This window comes from Acinonyx jubatus, chromosome E1, assembly GCF_027475565.1.
Source record: "Acinonyx jubatus isolate Ajub_Pintada_27869175 chromosome E1, VMU_Ajub_asm_v1.0, whole genome shotgun sequence".
NCBI lineage: Eukaryota > Metazoa > Chordata > Mammalia > Carnivora > Felidae > Acinonyx > Acinonyx jubatus.
In genome coordinates this window covers 56692294-56710965 of record NC_069397.1, presented here as the reverse complement: position 1 = coordinate 56710965, position 18672 = coordinate 56692294, and the positions used below count along the sequence as shown (strand labels likewise).

The 18672-nt window shown below is 59.3% G+C and overlaps 1 protein-coding gene across 2 annotated transcripts in view; it reads left to right on the top strand.

Annotated features, from left to right (window-relative positions):
- The first annotated feature begins 2087 nt into the window (after positions 1 to 2087).
- Positions 2088 to 18672, top strand: part of DNAH17 (dynein axonemal heavy chain 17) — a 100670-nt gene continuing 84085 nt past the window's right edge. Inside the window, exons 1-14 of one of the 2 annotated variants that reach the window (XM_053211719.1) lie at positions 2088 to 2237; positions 3152 to 3606; positions 4679 to 4872; positions 5818 to 6010; positions 6190 to 6289; positions 6427 to 6512; positions 6691 to 6816; positions 7476 to 7628; positions 7740 to 7826; positions 9207 to 9374; positions 9597 to 9713; positions 14055 to 14320; positions 15060 to 15255; positions 17138 to 17284. In XM_053211719.1, coding sequence (XP_053067694.1) covers positions 3262 to 3606; positions 4679 to 4872; positions 5818 to 6010; positions 6190 to 6289; positions 6427 to 6512; positions 6691 to 6816; positions 7476 to 7628; positions 7740 to 7826; positions 9207 to 9374; positions 9597 to 9713; positions 14055 to 14320; positions 15060 to 15255; positions 17138 to 17284 — 2178 coding nt within the window. In that variant the 5' untranslated portion in view covers positions 2088 to 2237; positions 3152 to 3261. Of the gene's footprint in view, positions 2238 to 3146; positions 3607 to 4678; positions 4873 to 5817; positions 6011 to 6189; positions 6290 to 6426; positions 6513 to 6690; positions 6817 to 7475; positions 7629 to 7739; positions 7827 to 9206; positions 9375 to 9596; positions 9714 to 14054; positions 14321 to 15059; positions 15256 to 17137; positions 17285 to 18672 lie in introns of both variants that reach the window. The other variant, XM_053211718.1, reaches the window with a different exon arrangement.

Here is an 18672-nt window from a genome sequence, read left to right as displayed (position 1 = left end):
AGAGCCACATGCTTAACCGACTGAGCCACCCAGCTGTCCCTTAAGCTTTTTATTTTGAAGTTTATTTATTTTGAGAGTGAGAGAGAGTGTGTGTAGTTCAAGGGGGGGGGGGGAGAGAGGGAGGGAGGGGGGAAGAGAGTGAGAGTGCGGAGCCTGCTTGGGATTCATTCTCTATCAGCTCAGAGCTCGACGTGAGGCTCGAACCCTTAAACCGTGAGATTATGACCTGAGCCGAAATCAAGAGCCACACGCTCAACTAACTGAGCCACCCAGGTGCCCCCTTTATCCATTTCTAATTATGTTGTTTGCATTTTTATTATTACGTTACGAGTTCTATATGTATTCTGAATACAAGTCCCTTATCAGATGGAAGATGTGAAAATACTTTCTCCCATTCTGTGGGTTTTTCTCTCTCTTTATAGTGTCCTTTGAAGCACAGAAAGTTTTCATTTTGATGATGCCCCATTTATCCATTATTTTCTTTGATCTCATGCTTTCGGTGTCCACGTAAGAAACCATCGCTTCCTGCAGGGTTGTGGAGATCAACTCCTCTGCTTTATTCTAAGGTTGTGACTCTTACATTTAGGTCTTTGATCCATTGTTAGTCAATTTTTGTAGGTGGTGTGAGGTAGGGATCTGACTCCTTTCCTGTGCGTGTGGGCTGGACTCGTTCCAGTGCCGTTTGTTGGAAAGGTTACTGCTTCCCCTGCTGGACTCTCCTGGCATCCCTAACACCAACTGCCCATAAAGGACTTCTAGGGTCTCCGTTCTGTTGCATGCATCTGGATGTCCACCAGACGCTCTCAGTCTTGATTACTGTAGCTCTTGTAGGCAGTGTTGAGCTTGGGAAGTGCATGTCCTCCAACTTTGTTCTTTTTTCTTTTTCTTTTTTGTTTATTTTTGAGAGAGAGACAGAGTGTGAACAGGGGAGGGGCAGAGAGAGAGGGAGACACAGAATCCAAAGCAGGCTCCAGGTTCTGAGCTGTCAGCGCAGAGCCTGATGTGGGGCTCAAACCCATAAACCGTGAGATCATGACCTGAGCTGGAGTCAGTCGCTTAACTGACTGAGCCACCCAGGCGCCCCAACTTTGTTCTTTTTCAAGATTGTCTTGGTTCTTCTTGGCCCCTCACATTTCCCTGGCATAGGGTGAACCAGTTTTCCCATTTATGCAAGAAAGGTAGCTGGGATTTGGATAGGAATTGTGTTGAATCTAGATCAATTATAGATCAATTTGAGAATTGTCATCTTAACAAGACTATCTTCTGAACCATCAACACAGGATGCCTTTTACCAACCTAAGTCTTTTTAATTTCTCTCAGTGATGTTTTCTTGTCTGTTTTCAGCATATACATCTTGCACTTCCTTATAAAATCTAATCCTAAGTATTTCATTCTTTCTGATGCTCTTGGAAATGAAATTGTAAGCAGAATTGATGTTATTGTAAATGGAAATCGTTTTTTGAACTTGATTATCGGGTTGTAGTGAATAGTATAGTGGGATGTCAGGATGCATGTTGTGATGTCTATGCGCCTCCAAAGGGAAAACAAAAAGATGCATAATAACCAAAGTAATGAGAGGGGGGACAAAATAATAAAAATTATTTAATCCAGGGGCTCCTGGGTGGCTCCGTTGGCTGAGCGTCCGACTTTGACTCAGGTCATGATCTCGCAGTTTGTGAGTTTGAGCCCCACGACAGGCTCTGTGCTGGGAGCCTGGAGCCTGTTTCGGATTCTGTGTCTCCCTCACTCCCTGCCCCTCCCCCACTCATACTGTCTCTCTTTGTCTCTCAAAAAATGAATAAATGTTAGAAAAAAAATTAAAGAATCCAGAAGGTGGCAAGACAGGAGAAGAAAGGCATTCTGGAAGAGGTGGGATAAATACCAAGCACTAAGACAATAAACCTAAATCCCAATATAGTAGGGGTTACAGGAACTGGAAATAGACCGAATGCTCCAGTTCAAAGGCAGAGATGGCTCAACTGAGTTTAAAAAATATTACGGTCCTCGAGCCTCCCAATGGTGGTGGGCGATGGAAGTTTGGCCATTTGTTGCACCACTGCTGGTCCCTCAGGTCCCCAGGGAGAAAGTTCTAGAAGTCCCAGGTGCTGAGGAGACCTGCAGAAGTTCCGTGGCAGTTGGAGCCCCTCAAGGGAAGGGAGCCATTTCCTTTCTGGTCCAGGAAAGCGCCGCTGGCCGGTTCACCCTGCCTCCGCCTGGCACGAGCATTTGCTCAGCTGGTGAGCCTTTAATTGTGTGAGGGGTACTCGGACCCCCAAGCTCTGTCCTCGCTGGGTCTGGGCAGGACGTGCAGGTCGCCCACCGCTGCCTCCCTCCCTGCCTTCCCGGGGCCCTCACTCCATCTGCTCCAGACTGTTCTCTGCCCTGCCTCAGCCCCCCAGTCCTGGCTTCTTCCAGTCAAGTCCCAGGGCCCCCGAAAAGCTGGAGCCGCACGGGTCCTAGGTGGTAATAAAACCACAGTGCTCCCCCTGCTCACCTCCTTCCCCCCCCCCCCCCAAGCACTCCAGTGAACCCTGCCCGTGCAGGAAGATCCACAGGGTCGTCTCCTGGATGGGGGTGTGAGCAGCTTCTGAGGGGTCTATGAGGAATCTGTAGTATGACCCCTTCATGAGCCTGTGGTGGGGGGTGGGGGGCAGCACGGGAAGGCCAAAGAGCTGGGCAAAAGTTGGGGTACACTATGGCCACAGTCGGGGGGGGTGGAGACCACAATGGACTTGACGCTTCTCTGCACATGGGCTCCACCCCTGCCTCCTTCTGAGCTCCGCCCATGCACTTGGGGTGTGATGTCTTCCCCGGGACCCTTCAACCTGACCCTTCTCTGGTCTCGTCTGCCCCCCACCACCACCCCCCTCGGACCACCTGGCTCCGATCATCTTCTGCCCTCCCTTCTCACCGGCACCCATCTCTACCTTTCCCAGCTCTTAGCTCCCTGGTCTCAATTCACACAAGTGTACCCCACTGGTGTGTGGTCCTAGCCCCTGGAGACAGCCCCTCTGGCAGCACAGGCCCCCCCTACCCCCCCCTGGCCAGCCAGAACAGACAAGGCCCCCCGGTCCCTCCCTCCCCCCAGCCCATGCACCGCTGAAGAGTGTACGTTCACAAGGAACCTTCTCTCGCTGCCTGGTCAGAACAGAGGTTTCCAGTGGCTCCAGAGACGGGGGGACGCCAGGTGTCCCGGTAAACAGAGCTGCGTCGGCGTCTCTGTGTGCCAGAGGGACGACCGCGGTCTAAGGAAGCGTCACGATGACCATCACCCCGGACGTCAGGTTAGAGTATTTAGAGGGAGTCGCCGCCCTCATTCTGAAGTTCAAGCCCGACAAGTGGAGCAAGATGGTGGGAGCCGAGGAGAACCTGGCCTTGTTCACCGAGTTCTTTGAGAAGCCGGACGTGCTGGTTCTGGTTCTGACGCTCAGTCCGGCCGGCATGATCATACCCTGCCTGGGCTTCCCCGCCTCCCTCAAGTCCAAAGGCGTTTACTTCATCAAGAAGAAACCGGGGAACGTCAAGAAGGATACCTACAAAGACCAGCTCATCTACGGGGACATAAGCCCCACCCCTGTGGAGCACCTGATCGCTGTTGTGGAGGAGGTGGGTGCCCCGGGCGGGCCAGGGGGCCAGAGGAAGGATCTCTGGTAGTGGGTGGTCTAGAGCCCTGCCACTCATGGGGTGGCCCACGGGCCACCGGCATCAGCCTCCCTGGGAGCCCATTAGAAATGCAGGAGCCCTGATGCCAAGGCAGACCTGTGTCCTTTTTTTTTTTTTTTTTTTAATGTTTATTTTTGAGAGAGAGAGAGACGAGCAGGGGAGGGGCAGTGAGGGAGGGAGACGCACAATCCGAAGCAGGCTCCAGCCATCAGCACAGAGCCCGACGCGGGGCGCGAAGTCATGAACTGTGAGATCGTGACCTGAGCCGGAGTCGGACGCTCAACCGACCGGGCCCCCCGGGCGCCCCGACAGACCTGCATTCTGACCAGACCGAGAGCCCCCGGCCCGGCACCTCATTAGGTGGACAGCCACACCAGCCAGAGTCCGAGTGACGTAGCTTTCTGGCCATTGCTCTCCTCACGTGTGAGATGAGGACTCGTGGGACCCAAGTGCCAACTCAGGGCTCGGGCCAGCGTCCTTCCATCTGGAGGAGGATCCTGGCAGGCCCGGAGCTGACAGGGTCCGCGTCAGTCTGCTCCGGCTGCCACAACAGGGTACCACGGGCCTGGGGGCTGGAAGTCCGAGATCCAGGTGTGGGAGGGGTTCCTTCGGGAGCCTCCCTCCTGGTCCTGTAGATGCCGTCTCCTCCCCGTGTCCTCACCTGGCCGTCCCTCCGTGTCTGTCAGCGTCCAGACCTCTCACAAGGACGCCAGTCGCGTTGGATTTGGGCCTCCCACCCGTGTGACCTCATTCTAACTCGATCACCTCTTGAAAGGCCCGTCTCCAAAGACAGCCACACCCCAGGGTGCCGGGGTTGGGGCTTCACATGAGCCGGGGCGGGGGGGCCTGGCTCTCCCCTCGCGGAGCTGGCTTTGATGGCGGGCGGCCGTCCTGGGCCCGCGCCCCTCTGCCGGCCGTGCCTCCCCCTGGCATCGATTCGGGGTCCCCACTCCTCCTGGGCACCACCGGGTCGGAGGACACACGTGGGCACAGGTCCGGGGCCCTTGCCTTCCAGGTGCTCTGCTCTCTGTTAAACCAAAGCGAAAACTTGAGCGGATGGCCCCGGGTGGTCTCGGAGGACATTGTCAGGCAGGTCCACAAGCTGAAGAACAAGATGTTTGTGATGGGGGGCAAGATCAGAGGGACGACGCTGCTGCCCGTCCCGGAGCACCTGGGGAGTCTGGACGGCACTCTGGAGTCCGTGGAGAGGTAGGCGCCTCAGCCCAGGCCACCGGTCGGCAGGGTTGGAGCACGGGAGGATGGGGTGCCAGGAGACGGCGCTGAGTCCGAGGTCAAAGGCAGGAGGGCAGTGCGGCGGGGGTGGGGGGAGGGGGGACTGGAGCCCCTCCCCCACCACGCACGTGTATGCGTCCAGGCGGCCCGCGGCCCGTATAGGGTGTCACACAGGATATCCAGATCTAGGACGTGGGCACCGAGGGGCGTGGGAGGGGTTTGGGGCAGGCGGAGACCGCGCGTGTAGATAGAGGCTGTGTCGTCCCAGAGGCCCCAGGAGGCACGAGATGTCCCCCCGCACCTGCCCGAACACCACGTTCAGCTGGCTGATGTGCGAGGCGCTCGGAGCTGCTGCGGGGTGACGGCGTGCTCCATCTACTCGTGTCGGAGGGTGACCGCTCTTGGGGGGCTCACTGTGCAGGCAGGTCCTCCACACAACCTCCGACACACCTTGTGTGGCCCTGATCAGGATGGCACAAGGAGCCCACCTTGGACATGGTCTCATCCTTGTTCAATCTGGGCCTCTCTGAGCTGGGAGGTCCTCCTCCCCCCCATCCTCCTGCACCCTCCTCCCCCCATCCTCCTGCACCCTCCTCCCCCATCCTCCTCCCCCCCACCGTCCTCCTCCCCCCACCGTCTTCCCCCTCCTCCCCTCCCCCCTCCCCCTCCCCCCTCCCCCCCTCCTCCTGCATCACCCTCCTCCTGCATCACCCTCCTCCTGCATCACCCTCCTCCTCCACCCTCCTCCTCCTCCTCCACCACCCTCTGGGACGTGAGGCAAGATGCCTGGGGCCTGTTGTCTGAGGGCCGCTGGCGGAGGCGGGTGGGAGGGGGGGACGATTCCTGCCCAGAAGGGGCAGAGCTGGTAAAACCCGGCACCTGTGGCTGTGAGAGCATCTTCCCCCACCTTCTGCTCTGCAGGATCCCCCCTTCCCTGGACAACTCGTTGCTGCACGCCATCGAAACCGTCATCATCGACTGGTCCCACCAGATCCGGGATGTGCTGAGCCAAGACTCGGCCCAGGCCCTGCTGGACGGACAGCACCCCCTGCCCCGCGTCGAGTTTGAGTTCTGGGATGCCCGGCTGATGAACCTCAAGTGCATCCATGAGCAGGTGACTGGGCCTGAGCTGCTCGGCAGCCACCGTCTAGCCAGGCGGACTTGTCACCAACGCGGCCCCTCTGTGCGGACCCCCAGGATCCCCGAGGCCCCGCGTGCAGCCCTCCACTCCAGAGGCCGCAGGGTCTAGGGTCTTTGAGTCTCTCTCGAAAGGCTCCTTGTGTTCTTTCTCAGCTGAACAGGCCCAAAGTGAACAACATAGTCGAGATCCTGGAAAAAGCCAGAAGCTGCTACTGGCCGGCCCTGCAAAGCGTGTACATGAACGTCACCGAAGGTGAGCCCAGGGAGCGGTCGGTGCCTTCGGCGAGGGGCTGGGGCACCTCCCCTCCAGCAGCTTCCTTTGGGGAAGGGTGGTGGGTCTCGAGGAGCAGGTGTCGATGAACAGAGAGCCCTTGCTCTCGTCCCGTGCAGGGCTGAAGGAGGCCAATGACATCGTTCTGTATCTGAAGCCTCTGCGGATCCTTCTGGAAGAGATGGAGCAGACCGACTTCACGGTGGTGTGTCAGCCGGACAGAGGCCACCCTGAGGGGCTGGTCTCGTGTCTTAGGGGGAGGGGGCCCCCACGCCACGGGGCTTCTTGGCTGGGAAGGGCTGCGCGGTCCTGGGGAGCACCTCTTCCTTCCGCTCTGGGGTCCTGTCCTGGAGGCACACCCGCCCATCCCCCCCCCCCCACAGCTCCCCACCATCATCGCCAAGGTGCTGTTCACGACCGGCTTCATCTGGGCCACCTCCGAGCACGACGACACACCCTCCCGGATCATCATCATCCTGCAGGAGTTCTGCAACCTGATCATCGAGCTGGTAGCCCTGCCCCTCCCTGTCTCTCCGTGTCCCCGATGCTGGCGTTCCCGGGTGGTTACACGCACGCAAAGTGGCTGGCACCGGGGTCTGCGGGCCCCGGGCTGAGCTTGGGCCCTCTTGGTGGCCACCCAAGAGTCCTCCCAAGACCTGGCCAGTGCCAGCCCAAGCTGCCCCCCACACCTGGAGGGAGGACAGCAAGGGGACCGAGTCCCAGCACCCCAAGACTCGGCCGGGATTGAGGAGTTTTATGCACCTGCCCCGAGATCCTTCCGGATTCCCTTCCTTCCCTGCTTGTCACCAGCCTGCCTCAGCCAGCCACCAGCCTTTGAGTCTGGGCCACCTGCGGGTGGTGTTTGCAGGCCTGGACCCTGCAGCGGGGGGCAGGGCTGTATTTCTGGGTCCCTGGAGGCCCCTGGTCCCGGGGGATGGGGATCTGTGCAGCAGCCCATACACTGCGGGGCTGCAGGGCCGGGCGAGGCAGGGAGCCGGCCGACCGGTTGGGGCAGGGACATAAGGGACGGTTGACGTGTCCCAAGGGGTAGGCCGAGGACCCCGTGCCGGGCTGTTCGTAGCCCGCTGAGTGGCCTGTGGGCAGTGCGCCCGGATGTCCCCCCCGGAGAGCTCGGTCACGACTTGGGAACGCCTTCTCTTCGGCCCAGACGCGCAATTTCCTGAGCCCGGACCTGGTGCTGAAGGGCCTGCAGGGCGAAACAGAGGAGGTTCTGAGCGGCATCTCTCTGTCCGTGGGTGTCCTGAAGGAGCTCTACCACACCTACGACTTCTGCTGTGCGAACATGAGGCTTTTCTTTAAGGTACGGCCTGACGTCAGAGCCGGGTCGGGGGGCGACTCTGCGCGAGCTCCCCCTGCACACGTGGGAGTGTCTGGGGCAAGCACGGCCTCCCTTCTCTCTCCCCCCTTGAAGGACAAGGAGCCGGTGCCTTGGGAGTTCCCTTCGTCCCTGGCGTTTTCCAGAATGAATGCCTTCTTCCGTCGCATCCAGACCATTGAGGTACAGGTGACGCTTGGTTCAGGCTGCCCTTAACCTTGGCAGAGCTGCGCCTCCCGTCCTCACACAGCCCCCAGCAAGGAGGATGAGAGTCCCGCCCGAGCATCCGCGTCGTGGGGAAACCGAGTCACGGGCCGGCCTCCTCCGCGCCCGGAGCTGTCGGCCAAGAACAAAAGTGGCCCGTTGTGGCTGCTTCTCCACACCCCACACCTTCTGTCCAGGAGCAGGCTGATGACAAATTAAGCAGGCACAGCCAGGGAGCCAGGAGGCCGCGGGAGAGGGCTAGCGGGGCTAGGCTAGGGCAGGTATGGACGGACGCAGGACCCCACACGAGCACTGTCGGATACGTGGAGTGACCGAGCAAATGAACGTTTTTAAAGTTTTTTTTTTTTAATGTTTTTTTAGTTTTGAGAGAGAGAGAGAGAGCAGGGGAGGGGCAGAGAGAGAGGGAGACACAGAATCCAAAACAGGCTCCAGGCTCCGAGCTGTCCGCACAGAGCCCGACACGGGGCTCGAACCCACGGACCGTGAGATCATGACCTGAGCCGAAGTCGGCCGCTCAACCGACTGAGCCACCCAGGCGCCCCTCAGTTTCCTTATTTGTAAAATGGGCTCATAACAGTACCTATTCTGTCCAGTTGATGGGAGACGGCCCCGGCCTCGGCACCGGCCCGGGGGAGTGATCAGTGCCAGGCCCTAGGTTGGGCTCCGACCTAGGTTGGGCTGCGTGAGATCCTCAAGGAGCCTTGAGGATCTGGACTGGGAAATAGCAGCCTCACACGGAAGCAGCGAGGTCCCGTGAACGGACCGGGTGTGATTACATGCCAAGGTCAAGAGCGAGTGGGGGTTCCGGAAAGGGAGACCCCCGCCAGAGGCCAGAATAGTTGCAAAAGCCTCCAGGAGGAGACAGGGCCCCACCTCAGAGGCGGTAGGATTTACATGCAGGCCTCTGTCCCGGCATCCTGGGCGTGAGGGCATCCTTTCAGACCCCTGTCAGGGACGGGCTCGAAGTTGGGGACGGGCTTCCAGGAAGCAGAGGATTTGAAGCTGAGTCAGGACATCAGAAACTACATGGTGCCTTTCCAACCGCCTCCCCCCACAGCTGAGGAAATGGGGGCCCCAGTAAAGCATGATCTATGTAGAGGTGCCTTTCGGGTGGTGTGGGGTCCAGACCAGAAGAGCCCAACCTCCTCACGGCTTGGAGGTGACTCTCAGAGTGTTCCAGAAAGCACTTTACAGAACAGAAATGAACAGAGGGCCCCCCACTGCCCTGAGGCCCCCAGGGTTCTTGCTCCCTGGATCCTTCCTGCTGGATAAGTGGCTCATCCGTTGCGTTTAGTTATGGAGATTACTGGGTGGGGTTTTTTTTCCCCCTTCCCCCAGGATCTTTATAAAACAGCCATCGAGTTTCTGAAGTTGGAGAAAATCGAGCTCGGGGGAGTGAGAGGGAACATCCTTGGAAGCATGGTCACCCAGATTTACGATGAGGTCTTTGAGCTGGTGAAGGTCTTTGCCGAGTGCAAATATGACCCCTTGGACCCCGGAGATTCGGTAAGTCGGGGGCCTCGGCCGGATCCACGACAGACACCCCGGGTGTGGGAGGCACAGGGAGGGGGTGTGTTAGACGGTCACGTTCTGAAGACGTGCTCACGACAATTTGCGCACTCAGGTGGAGCCCTGAATCCTGCCAGCGGGCTCAGGGTCGGGGTCAGAGCGAGTATTCCCCCGCTTTGCATGCCGACTTACCAGGTTGGTGTTCTGATTCAATTGCAGAGTTTTGACGACGATTATGCTGGTTTTGAGACCAAAATTCAAGATCTGGATAGGCGGCTGGCCACCATCTTCTGCCAGGGCTTTGATGACTGCAGCTCCATTGAGTCATGCGCAAAGGTAGGCGTGGGCAGGGGCCTGCTGGCCGCAGTGTGTCCCAACAACACCCAGGGGGGGTGACACCGGGAGCCACCTTGGGGTGACCATCTGGAGAGGAGGGGCTGGCCCAGCCGGGGGCCTTGCTCAGTGTCTCAGAGCTCCTTGGGTAACTCCTGTGGGGTTTTGTCGCCAAAGAGTAAGGAAGGAAAGGGAATAAGGAGCAGGTGACAGTTCATCCGTTTACCGATAGTCACTAAGTGAAGGTGTCCCTTTGTTCTCACTCGATTCGACCCTCCCCCTGCTCAAAAGGACCAAACGTTAGAGTTGCTGTAAAAATAAAACGTGCACTTTTTGACCCGCTGAGCTGAATTCACGCCCTCTTCGACATCCGAGGCTCCACGAGTGGCCCCGGCATCATTAACAGGGACCCGCCGCTGCCCTGTTGGTACGTGTCTGCCTTCTGTGTACTTTGCTACGATTTCCAGGTGGCGAGCGTTACGTGTTTTTAGCACTTTTGCGCTTAGAAAAAAGGCATGATGCTATGGAAAAAGAATGTCAAAAAATAGACGGCAGAAAGGCGCTAACCCCCTCTGGACAATATCCGTTCAAAAGGGAAGCACGGGGGCGCCTGAGCGGCTCAGTCGGTTGAGCGTCCGACGCTTGATTTCGGCTCAGGTCTTGATGGCAGGGTCGTGGGATCGGGGTCTGTGCTGAGCCTGGAGCCTGCTTGGGATTCTGTCTGCCCCCCTCCTCTCTCTCTCTCTCTCTCTCTCTCTCTCTCTCTCTCTCTGCCTCTTTCTCTGCCTCTCTCTCACTCCCTCTGCCCCTCTCTCCCCCACTCACGCTCTCTGTCTCTCTAGACTTGCCTACTCTCGCCCAGCAGGTTAAAAATTTTTTGAACGAAGCCGCCAACATGTAAAAGTTGAGAAGGTTCACGTGAAAGTCCAGACTTTCACCTTCTCTTGGAAAAGGCAATCTGGCCACGCTGGCCTCTACACAGCCCTTCGTAGTAACAAGTGGCTGAAGGGAACAACTGTTCCTCCCTGTGGACAGAACGTGGCGTCCAGTTGGCCCCAGCCCCCACCACTCCTTCCCGCCCTCGCTCACCCCTCTTCGTGCATTTCCGGGGCCTGCCTGGTCCCAACAAAACGATGGACGGGGGACTCTGCTGATGCCACGGCCCCTCTGGAGAACGGGCATCGAGCATTCAGATGCGTAAATATACGTATGTACTCGGGGAGGTTTTTTATTTCTGCCTGGTTTTCCGCGTGTTTCTCGACACGGACACTCTGCGGGTCAGACCTGCTGCTTCCCCTGCTGTGCAGGCTCTAGGCTGCTGCAGGAAGTTCAGTGCCCACAGGGGACGCCCAGTAGTCATTCTAGGATCTTCGGTCCCACGCGCTCGGCTGAACTTGTCACCCACGTTAGCCATCTCCTTGTGCCAGCTCAGAAAAGTCCAGAAGGCTGCGCAGGGTCACACTGTTAGCCAGCCAGCGGCACAGCCAGGACCCCAAACCAGCCCGAGCGTGGCCAGACAGTAGGACAGTCGGGGTGGCCCAGGTAGCTCAGGGTGCTGACCATCTTCCTGGATCCTGGATCTCCCCAGCGGAAATGGCCAGGATGTGCCTTTGCCTTCACCTTCTAGACCTTGTTTTTGCAAACGCAAGGGAATCGGATCTGCAAATGGGATGAGCAAGTTAGTCTCAGATTCAGTCGTGCTCCAAGCAGAATATCCGTGAATGCAAATTAACACAGCAGTGGAAGTGCTGTTCCCATCTCTGGAACATTCTTCCCCCTAGGTAGCTGCCTCAGGCCAGCGCGAGGCCTCCAGGACTTCCCTGCAGACCCGCCGGCCCTCCCTGGTGTCTTCTATTGTGTGTGGGTCTCTGTGCGTTCATTGTCCTCCGGGCTCGAATATCACCTCCCTAAAGGCAGGCGCTTGATTTGGGTGCACTCGGAACCCAGCCAGCCGGGCACGACGGCAGGTGCTTTTGGGCTCTCCTCGCCCAGGGAACTGGCTCCGGCCGAGGGAGCGGAGTGGTACTGGGGTCCCAAACCTCCAAGGGTCCCAAACACAGGTTTCCAGCCAGTCCTGTAACCTGGAAACAGGAGTCTCCCGCCGCACCCCGTGATGGGGTCTCCCAAGCTGGAGGGCAGCGCGGGAGCCGGGCGGGCCCTGTGTCTCCCCTCCTGCAAGGGCAGAGCTGAGAGACGCGTACCTGTGCTCTTGGGGCTCAGGGGCTGGGGCTTTGTGCTGTTCAGTCCAGGGGCCTCAGGGAGCTGGGCTGTTGCGGCCAAACCAACAAGGTCGTCCCCTTCGTGATCGGGAGCCTGCGGTCAGCGCCGCGCTGCGAGGGGCAGGGTGTCCGGGAGGAAGCCCCCTCCCCCCAGGCACTCGAGGGGGTGGCGGAGGGAGGGGGCCACGAGCCAGAGCACAGAGGTCATGAACAGGGCACTCTTCTGCCCGGGCCTTTCTCGTCCCCTCTCCTGTCACAGCCTTAATCTGAGTTCTGCATGCAAAAAGGAAAGGTTCTCTCCGAAATTTTAAATTTGTGCTCGTGCTAGATTAAAAAGAAGAGAGCGGTGCCTGGGTTGCTCGGTTGGTTAAAGGTCTGATTTTAACATCTAGGCTCAGGTCCTGATCTCTCGCTTCGTGGGTTCAGACCTCCCCACGGGCTCTGTGCTGACGGCTCAGAGCCTGCAGCCTCCTTCGGGTTGTGTCTCCCTCTCTCTCTGCCCCTCCCCTGCTCGTTCTCTCTCTCTCTCTCTCTCTCTCTCAAAAATAAACATTAAAAAAAGGAAAAGGAGGGAGAAAACGGTGCCTGTAAACCGTTTCCACATCTACCTGCCTTTCCCTCCACACCTGGGAGCATTTCCTCTCCAGCTTGACAACCCTGAGCCCTAATGAGGACGGGCCCCCGGGGCTCCCTCCATCCCAGCCCGTGGATTCCCTGCAAGTCCCCAAGCTGCCCCGGTGCCATCTCTCACACGCAGCCAGGAAAGTTCTAGAGCAATTTTCCGCATGATCTCCTGGCAGAAAATAAGATTAGCTTCCTGCCCAGAAGCCAAAACCATGTGAACGCGGAGCGGGGGTGGTGGGAGGGGGACCGGACAGACAGACCGTCAGGGGGGTCGTGAACCAACCAGAGGAACCTGTGTCTTCCAGGGGGCGCTTGTCAATTTTGTGAGAACTTGCGACAACGGTGACCCCCGGTGGCAGCCCCCCCACCCCGCAGGGAGCTGTGCTTGGAGCCTTACTTTCTCCCAGCGATCCGGCTACTCTGTCTGGCTTTCCGGGGGCCTGAAGAGCTCTCCTTCTTCTGCAGCCGGGTCTCACTGTTGCCCAGAAAGGCCATTTTGGGGACATTGTCCTATTTTTTGCACCAAAAACTGGGGCGAATCTGAGACTTGGGTCCAGTGCCCCCAGACCCCAAGAGCCTTGGACCTTGTGATCTGAGCACCTTTGATCTCCGTTTGCCTCAAGGGCCACTCTCATTGGCCCCAGTCCGGGTCTGGGATGACCTCAGGCCAGCTGAGGAGCTTCCAGAACTTTTCTCTGTCTGGGTTCTAGGAAGGGCTCCCCCTTCAGGCCCAGCCCAGGGCCCTAGGCTTTGCTGTGCCTTGACCGTGAGCTGTGACCTTTTAGGAAAATTCTCCATCTGATTCCAACCAGCACCCTACCCCAAACATCCAGATAAAATATCTTGCTCTCTTCTACTAAGCGTTTTATGTTCTAAAACAATTCCTAATGTTGAGCATACATAGGCCGTGAGGGCGATGAGCCAGCTACTTGCAGAGGTTCTCGGGCATGGTTACCGTTTTCAGAAATGTGCTGTGTTGCCTCCCAGGTTAATTTGGGCCAATGGCGTCCAGCAGACAGGTCTGTAGGCCTAGCTTTCCTCTCAGGGTAAAGGACACATTACAGGGGATGTGGTAACCTGGGCTTGAACCCCCCAGCATCACAGCCTACTCCACGTTCCAAACCTCCCTCTGTGACTTCCTCAAATCCTTGGGGGCGATGTTCTCAATCAGTGCCCCCCCCCCCCGCCCCGGCATCTCTGCTTACTGCCTGGGCCCCCGTCCCCACCTCCGCCCCCACCCTGGCCAGCCTGACTTCTCTCGGGCCTCGAATATTACCAGACCTCAGACCTAGTTTGTAGCGTTGGCTTCCAGCCAAGCGTTTTGGGACCCCGCGTGCGTCAACCTGCGCATCACGGAGGCGTCGCATTTAACCAGCTGCTCCGCGGAGGAAGGTTCTGTGTCCTCGGCCCGTTGGGCCAACAGCCACGCGGCGGGGGCGGTGCCGGGGAGGGGGCCGCCGGCGGGGACCCCGGCGAAGGCGCGTCTCTCCTCACTCCCCAGCTCCTGTACATGTGTGGGGGCCTCCTGGAGCGGCCTCTCATTCTTGCTGAGGTGGTGCCCAGGTACTCGGTCATGCTGGAGCTGTTTGACGCCGAGCTGGACAACACCAAGACCTTGTACGACGCCCAGCTCGCAGCCTCCGCAGACGGGAACATCCCCCCGCTCCACAAGAACATGCCCCCTGTGGCCGGGCAGCTGAAGTGGAGCCTGGAGCTACAGGAGAGGTTGGAGGCACCCATGAGGGACCTGAAGCACATAGACCACCCGTGAGTCGCGGCCCTGGGGGGCAACGCGCCTCCGTGGCGGCAGGGGAGGGGAGGGTCCATCCTGACTCCCGAGGCCGTCCCACCCTTCACGTTGGCCAGGCCTCTCCTCCCCAGAGCACGATCCCGGAAGAGACCCCACTCCCGTCCCCCCTCCTCCAGCGGGAGCCTGCTCGGCGAGCTCGGCCCTAAGGATCTGGCTTGCCCCCGCCCCGACGGTCAGCCTGAGGGAGAGTGACAAAACGGTCCAAGTGAGGACGAGCACTGGCTGGTCGGAGCCTGTCACGGCAGGACGCGGCCACTGTCGCTGCGTCTGGCGGAGACGCGGACGCAGGCGGGGGAGGGGAGAACAGAGAGAAGGCTTCAGCTGTGCCCTGACTGGAGGCCGCCCCGGGCCTGGGGGCTGGAGGGGTCGCCTCTGCAATTGGTTGGGGGGGCGTCTCCGGCTTCCTCCAATCCGTCCTGAGTTGGACGGGAAGCTGGCAGTCCTCAACCAAGTCCTGGCCGTTTGGGGCCAGTTGTTACCGGGGCGGGGGTTGACATCCTGGACCCGTTGCTGCCGTCACGGGCGGTTGTCTGTCTGTCCGTTCAGTCTCCCGGCCCAGAGGAAAGGGAAAGCCAGCTGCTTCAGCACCCCCAGATCTGGGAGCCGCACTGAGGGCGCTAAAGAGACCCTGAAGGAGGCGGGCACCTCACCACCCCGTCACCCCATCACCCCATCACCCCATCTGACCGATTCCAGGGTCATGTCCAGCACGGAGGCCAAGCTGATCTACCAGAAGTACGACGAGATGATGGGGCTGCTAAGAAACTACCGCGAGAGGACCTACCGGCAGTGGGTGGCCGGCGTGGACCAGGATTGCCACTTCAACCTGGGGCAGCCCCTGATACGGCGGGACCCCGTCACCAACCTCATCCGAGTCAACTTCAGCAAGGCGGTGCGTGCCGTCCTGCTGCCGTGTCCAGAGGGCGTCCGCGTCAAAGGTTCCACTGGGACCAGGGCCCCCCCTACAGATGGCGGGTGGGAGAAGCCCAAAGAACAGACCCGTGGCGTATTTAGCTGGAACTTTACTGCGTGAGCGGCAAAGCGTGTCCGCGACGTGTCTGAGGCACGAGACCAAACAGCAGCTTCGGTGACGATAGTCCTTCGCAGCTTGGCTGCCTCTCCTGTGGTCTCAAGAGGCAACGTCAGTCTGAGAATCGACAGGAACACGGAGAGAAAGGTCCTTGCAGGGTCTGAGCAGACGGGCCCTCTGGTTAAGTCAGGCAGGGTGGAGAGGATTCACGAGTGGGCTGTGGGGCGTGCATCCCAGGGCTCAAACCTGGGTAGCTGTGAGCCAAGTGCCAAAGACAGAGGAGTGGGGTGGCCCGGGTTCCGGCCACAACGCACCTGCCACGCTTTAGATCCCGGCAGCGATGCCGGGGAGGCAGATGTGAGGTTTCCTCTGAAACCTTCTCTTCCACTGAAATGGAGTCTTTTCTTTTTTTTTTAACTCCACACATGTTTACTGAGCACCTACTTTGTGTCGGTGCTTGGAGTAAATGAATGAACGAAGCAGACAAAAATCTCTGGCCTCCTGGAGCATACCTTTCACTGGAGGACGGGGGCGGGAAGGAAAGAGAGAGCTGGGGGAAGGAGGCGGAGGAGGGGCAGGAGGAAACATAACTTGGTGTAACAAAAGCAGCGAGGTACGTGATACTGAGGAGGTAGGGACGGGTGCCTCCGAGGACCTGGAGGACTGGGGGGCAGGTTGAAGTTTGGATGTCGGCAGAGATTTGCGGGAGGTCAGGGAGTTAGCGGATTCGAGGAGAAGCCTTTGAAGAGGGCAAACGGCTAAGGCGAGGACCGCACGGGTGTGGTCGGGGGGCAGCGGGGAGGCCAGTGGGGTTTGGGGTCAGGGTGGAGTGAGCAGAGGGCTGGGGAGGGGAGTGGAAGAGGAGGTGAAGGGAGGGGTGGAGGAGGGCGGGGGACAGGGCACTGAGAGCCTCCAGGACCAGCAGAGGGACTTGGGTTTTCGTTCCGAGTGACGTGGCTGCCGTGGCGGGTTTCCGAGGACAGACGTGCCCCGATGTGGTTTGTATATTTCGGGGATCCCTCTAGGTGCCACGTGTGAATAGACGGGGGGCGGGGACAGGCGCAGGGGCAGGAAGCCCAGCTAGGAGGAGCCTTTTGCCATAATCCGGGAGAGAGACCACGAGATGGTGGTGGCCCAGATCAGCGGTCGGCGACGAAGGTGTGAGGCGCGAATGGCTTTTGGCTGCAGAGCCCGTGGGGCTCGGACGGGTTGGAAATAGAGTCTTTGACGATGACAGCCTGAGCCCCAGCCGCTCTGGGCTGGCCCACTGCAGGGGCAGAACTGCCATCAGCTGGAGGCGGCGAGCAGAGCAGGCTGAGGGGAAGACAGCCTGTTCTGGCCACGTTGGGCTTGAGATGTCGTCTGGACGCGCGAATGGAGACGCTGCGTGGGCGGGTGGATACGGGAGTCCGAGGGTCGGGAGAGCGGTCTGGCTTGGGGACACAAACTTGTGTGTGGTGCCACCCACACGTGGCTGGTTCTTAAAGCCACGCTGTTGGGTGAGGTCGCCGAGGTGAGAGCGATCGAGAGGGCTCACACCCTGGGAGTCTCCGGCATGCAAACCTCTAAAGCGTCAAAGCACCGCCTGATGGCGGTGACTGGGAGAGCCTGGTGTCCTGGATGCCAACGGGAGACCGTGCGCCCAGGACGGGGAGTGACCTGGGAGCGCCCTTCACCTGCGCTGCTGAGGGCCGTGCCATTGGGGTCGCGCCCTGACCTTTTCTGTGATCTCCATTGGCCCTAGTTGGTGGCAGTTCTGAGAGAGGTCAAGTACCTGGGTTTCCAGCAGCAAAAAGAGATCCCAAGCAGTGCCAAGGATCTGTTCTCACAGCATGAGACCTTCCGGAAGTTTGTGGGCAACTTGGAACTCATCGTTGGCTGGTACAACGAGGTGAGCTGGTGTAGTTTGGTTTTACGTGCCGAGTTTCGGGTTTTGTTTAGGACAAACAAAGGGGTAGGGTCTCCAAGCGCAGTAGAGGAGGTGAGGACCCCCTCTGGTTACAACGTGGCTCGAGCCACTCCGCCATCAACCCAAACAGCAGCGGCAGAGATGGCGACGGAACAGCCAGTGATGGAAACCTTACTTCCACTGGACGTTGGCCTCCGTCCCACGATTGCTTAGAGGCGCCGTACTCTCCTAAACGTAGTTTGCCCTTGGGGAATCTCAAAGTCATTCTGTTACTCTCAGTGGGGTGTGGCGGGGTGGGCGTCTCCTGGAATCCAGCTGGGCTTACAAATTTCCCAGCGACCCTGTGACCCAAGAGGTGGAGGGCGGGAGCTGGCCTCGAGGTAGGCTGGACCGGGACCTGGGAGGGGACAGGTCCACCTGTGCTCTGTGGAACAAGAGGTCCTCTTCCGCCAGATCTGGGGACCTCACACAGGTGGTTGTGCAGAGGCTGGTTCCGAATCAGGGCTCCCAGTGACTGACTGGCCCCGGGGGCTGGGGCCTCTGGCTCCGGGGCTGTTTGTTCCACGCACCTCCTTCCTGGCATGAGAGCCCCTGGAAGCTGAATCCGAGATCAGAAGGGGACGCAGGGAGGCGTGGACTCGGGTCGCCGTGGGCCGTGGCGGGCATCCCTTTCCACACAGACACCAGAAGACGCTGCCGCTGGGGCCACATGACCTTTGCTCCTGCCCAGGCTGTGGCGGACGAGGCTGCACGTGGGCTCTGCGTGAGCCTCCTGGGGTGGCCGCCACAGGCCGCCACAGACGCAGTGGCTTCCGACAGCACACGTCTACTCTCTTCTGGCTCTGAGGTCAGAAGTCCAAGATCTGCTTCCTTCTGCTGAAATCAGAGACGGGCCGCTTCCTGGCGGGCTAAGCCGCCTCCTCGCCTGCCTCCTCGAGGCCACCGCCTTCCGCGTCCCTCTGCCGTCAGACGACACCCCTCCGGCCTCTGCCTCCTTTGTTACGTCCCTTCTTCCCCTCCGACCTTCTCGCCTCCCTCTCACGAGGACCTTGTGATTGCGTTGGGCCTGCCCGCCCGGATAATTCTGGACCGCCTACCGGTCTCTAAGTGAATCTCATCCGCAAATTCTCTTTTGCCGGGTAAGGTGGGACGGTCGCAGATCCCAGGGACTAGGACGCCGACGTCCTTGGAAAACCATTTGGCCCACCACACCCGCCTGATCCACGGGGCCACCAAGATTCCCTCTCCTTGGAGCCCTGGGAATTTGGAACTGGCTGCCAGCCTCCTTCACGTGGGAGTCACAGAGAGACGGAGAAGGACAGAAGCACAGGCTGTGGAAGGAAGGGAACAGGCAGCTCAGCCCGTGGCCA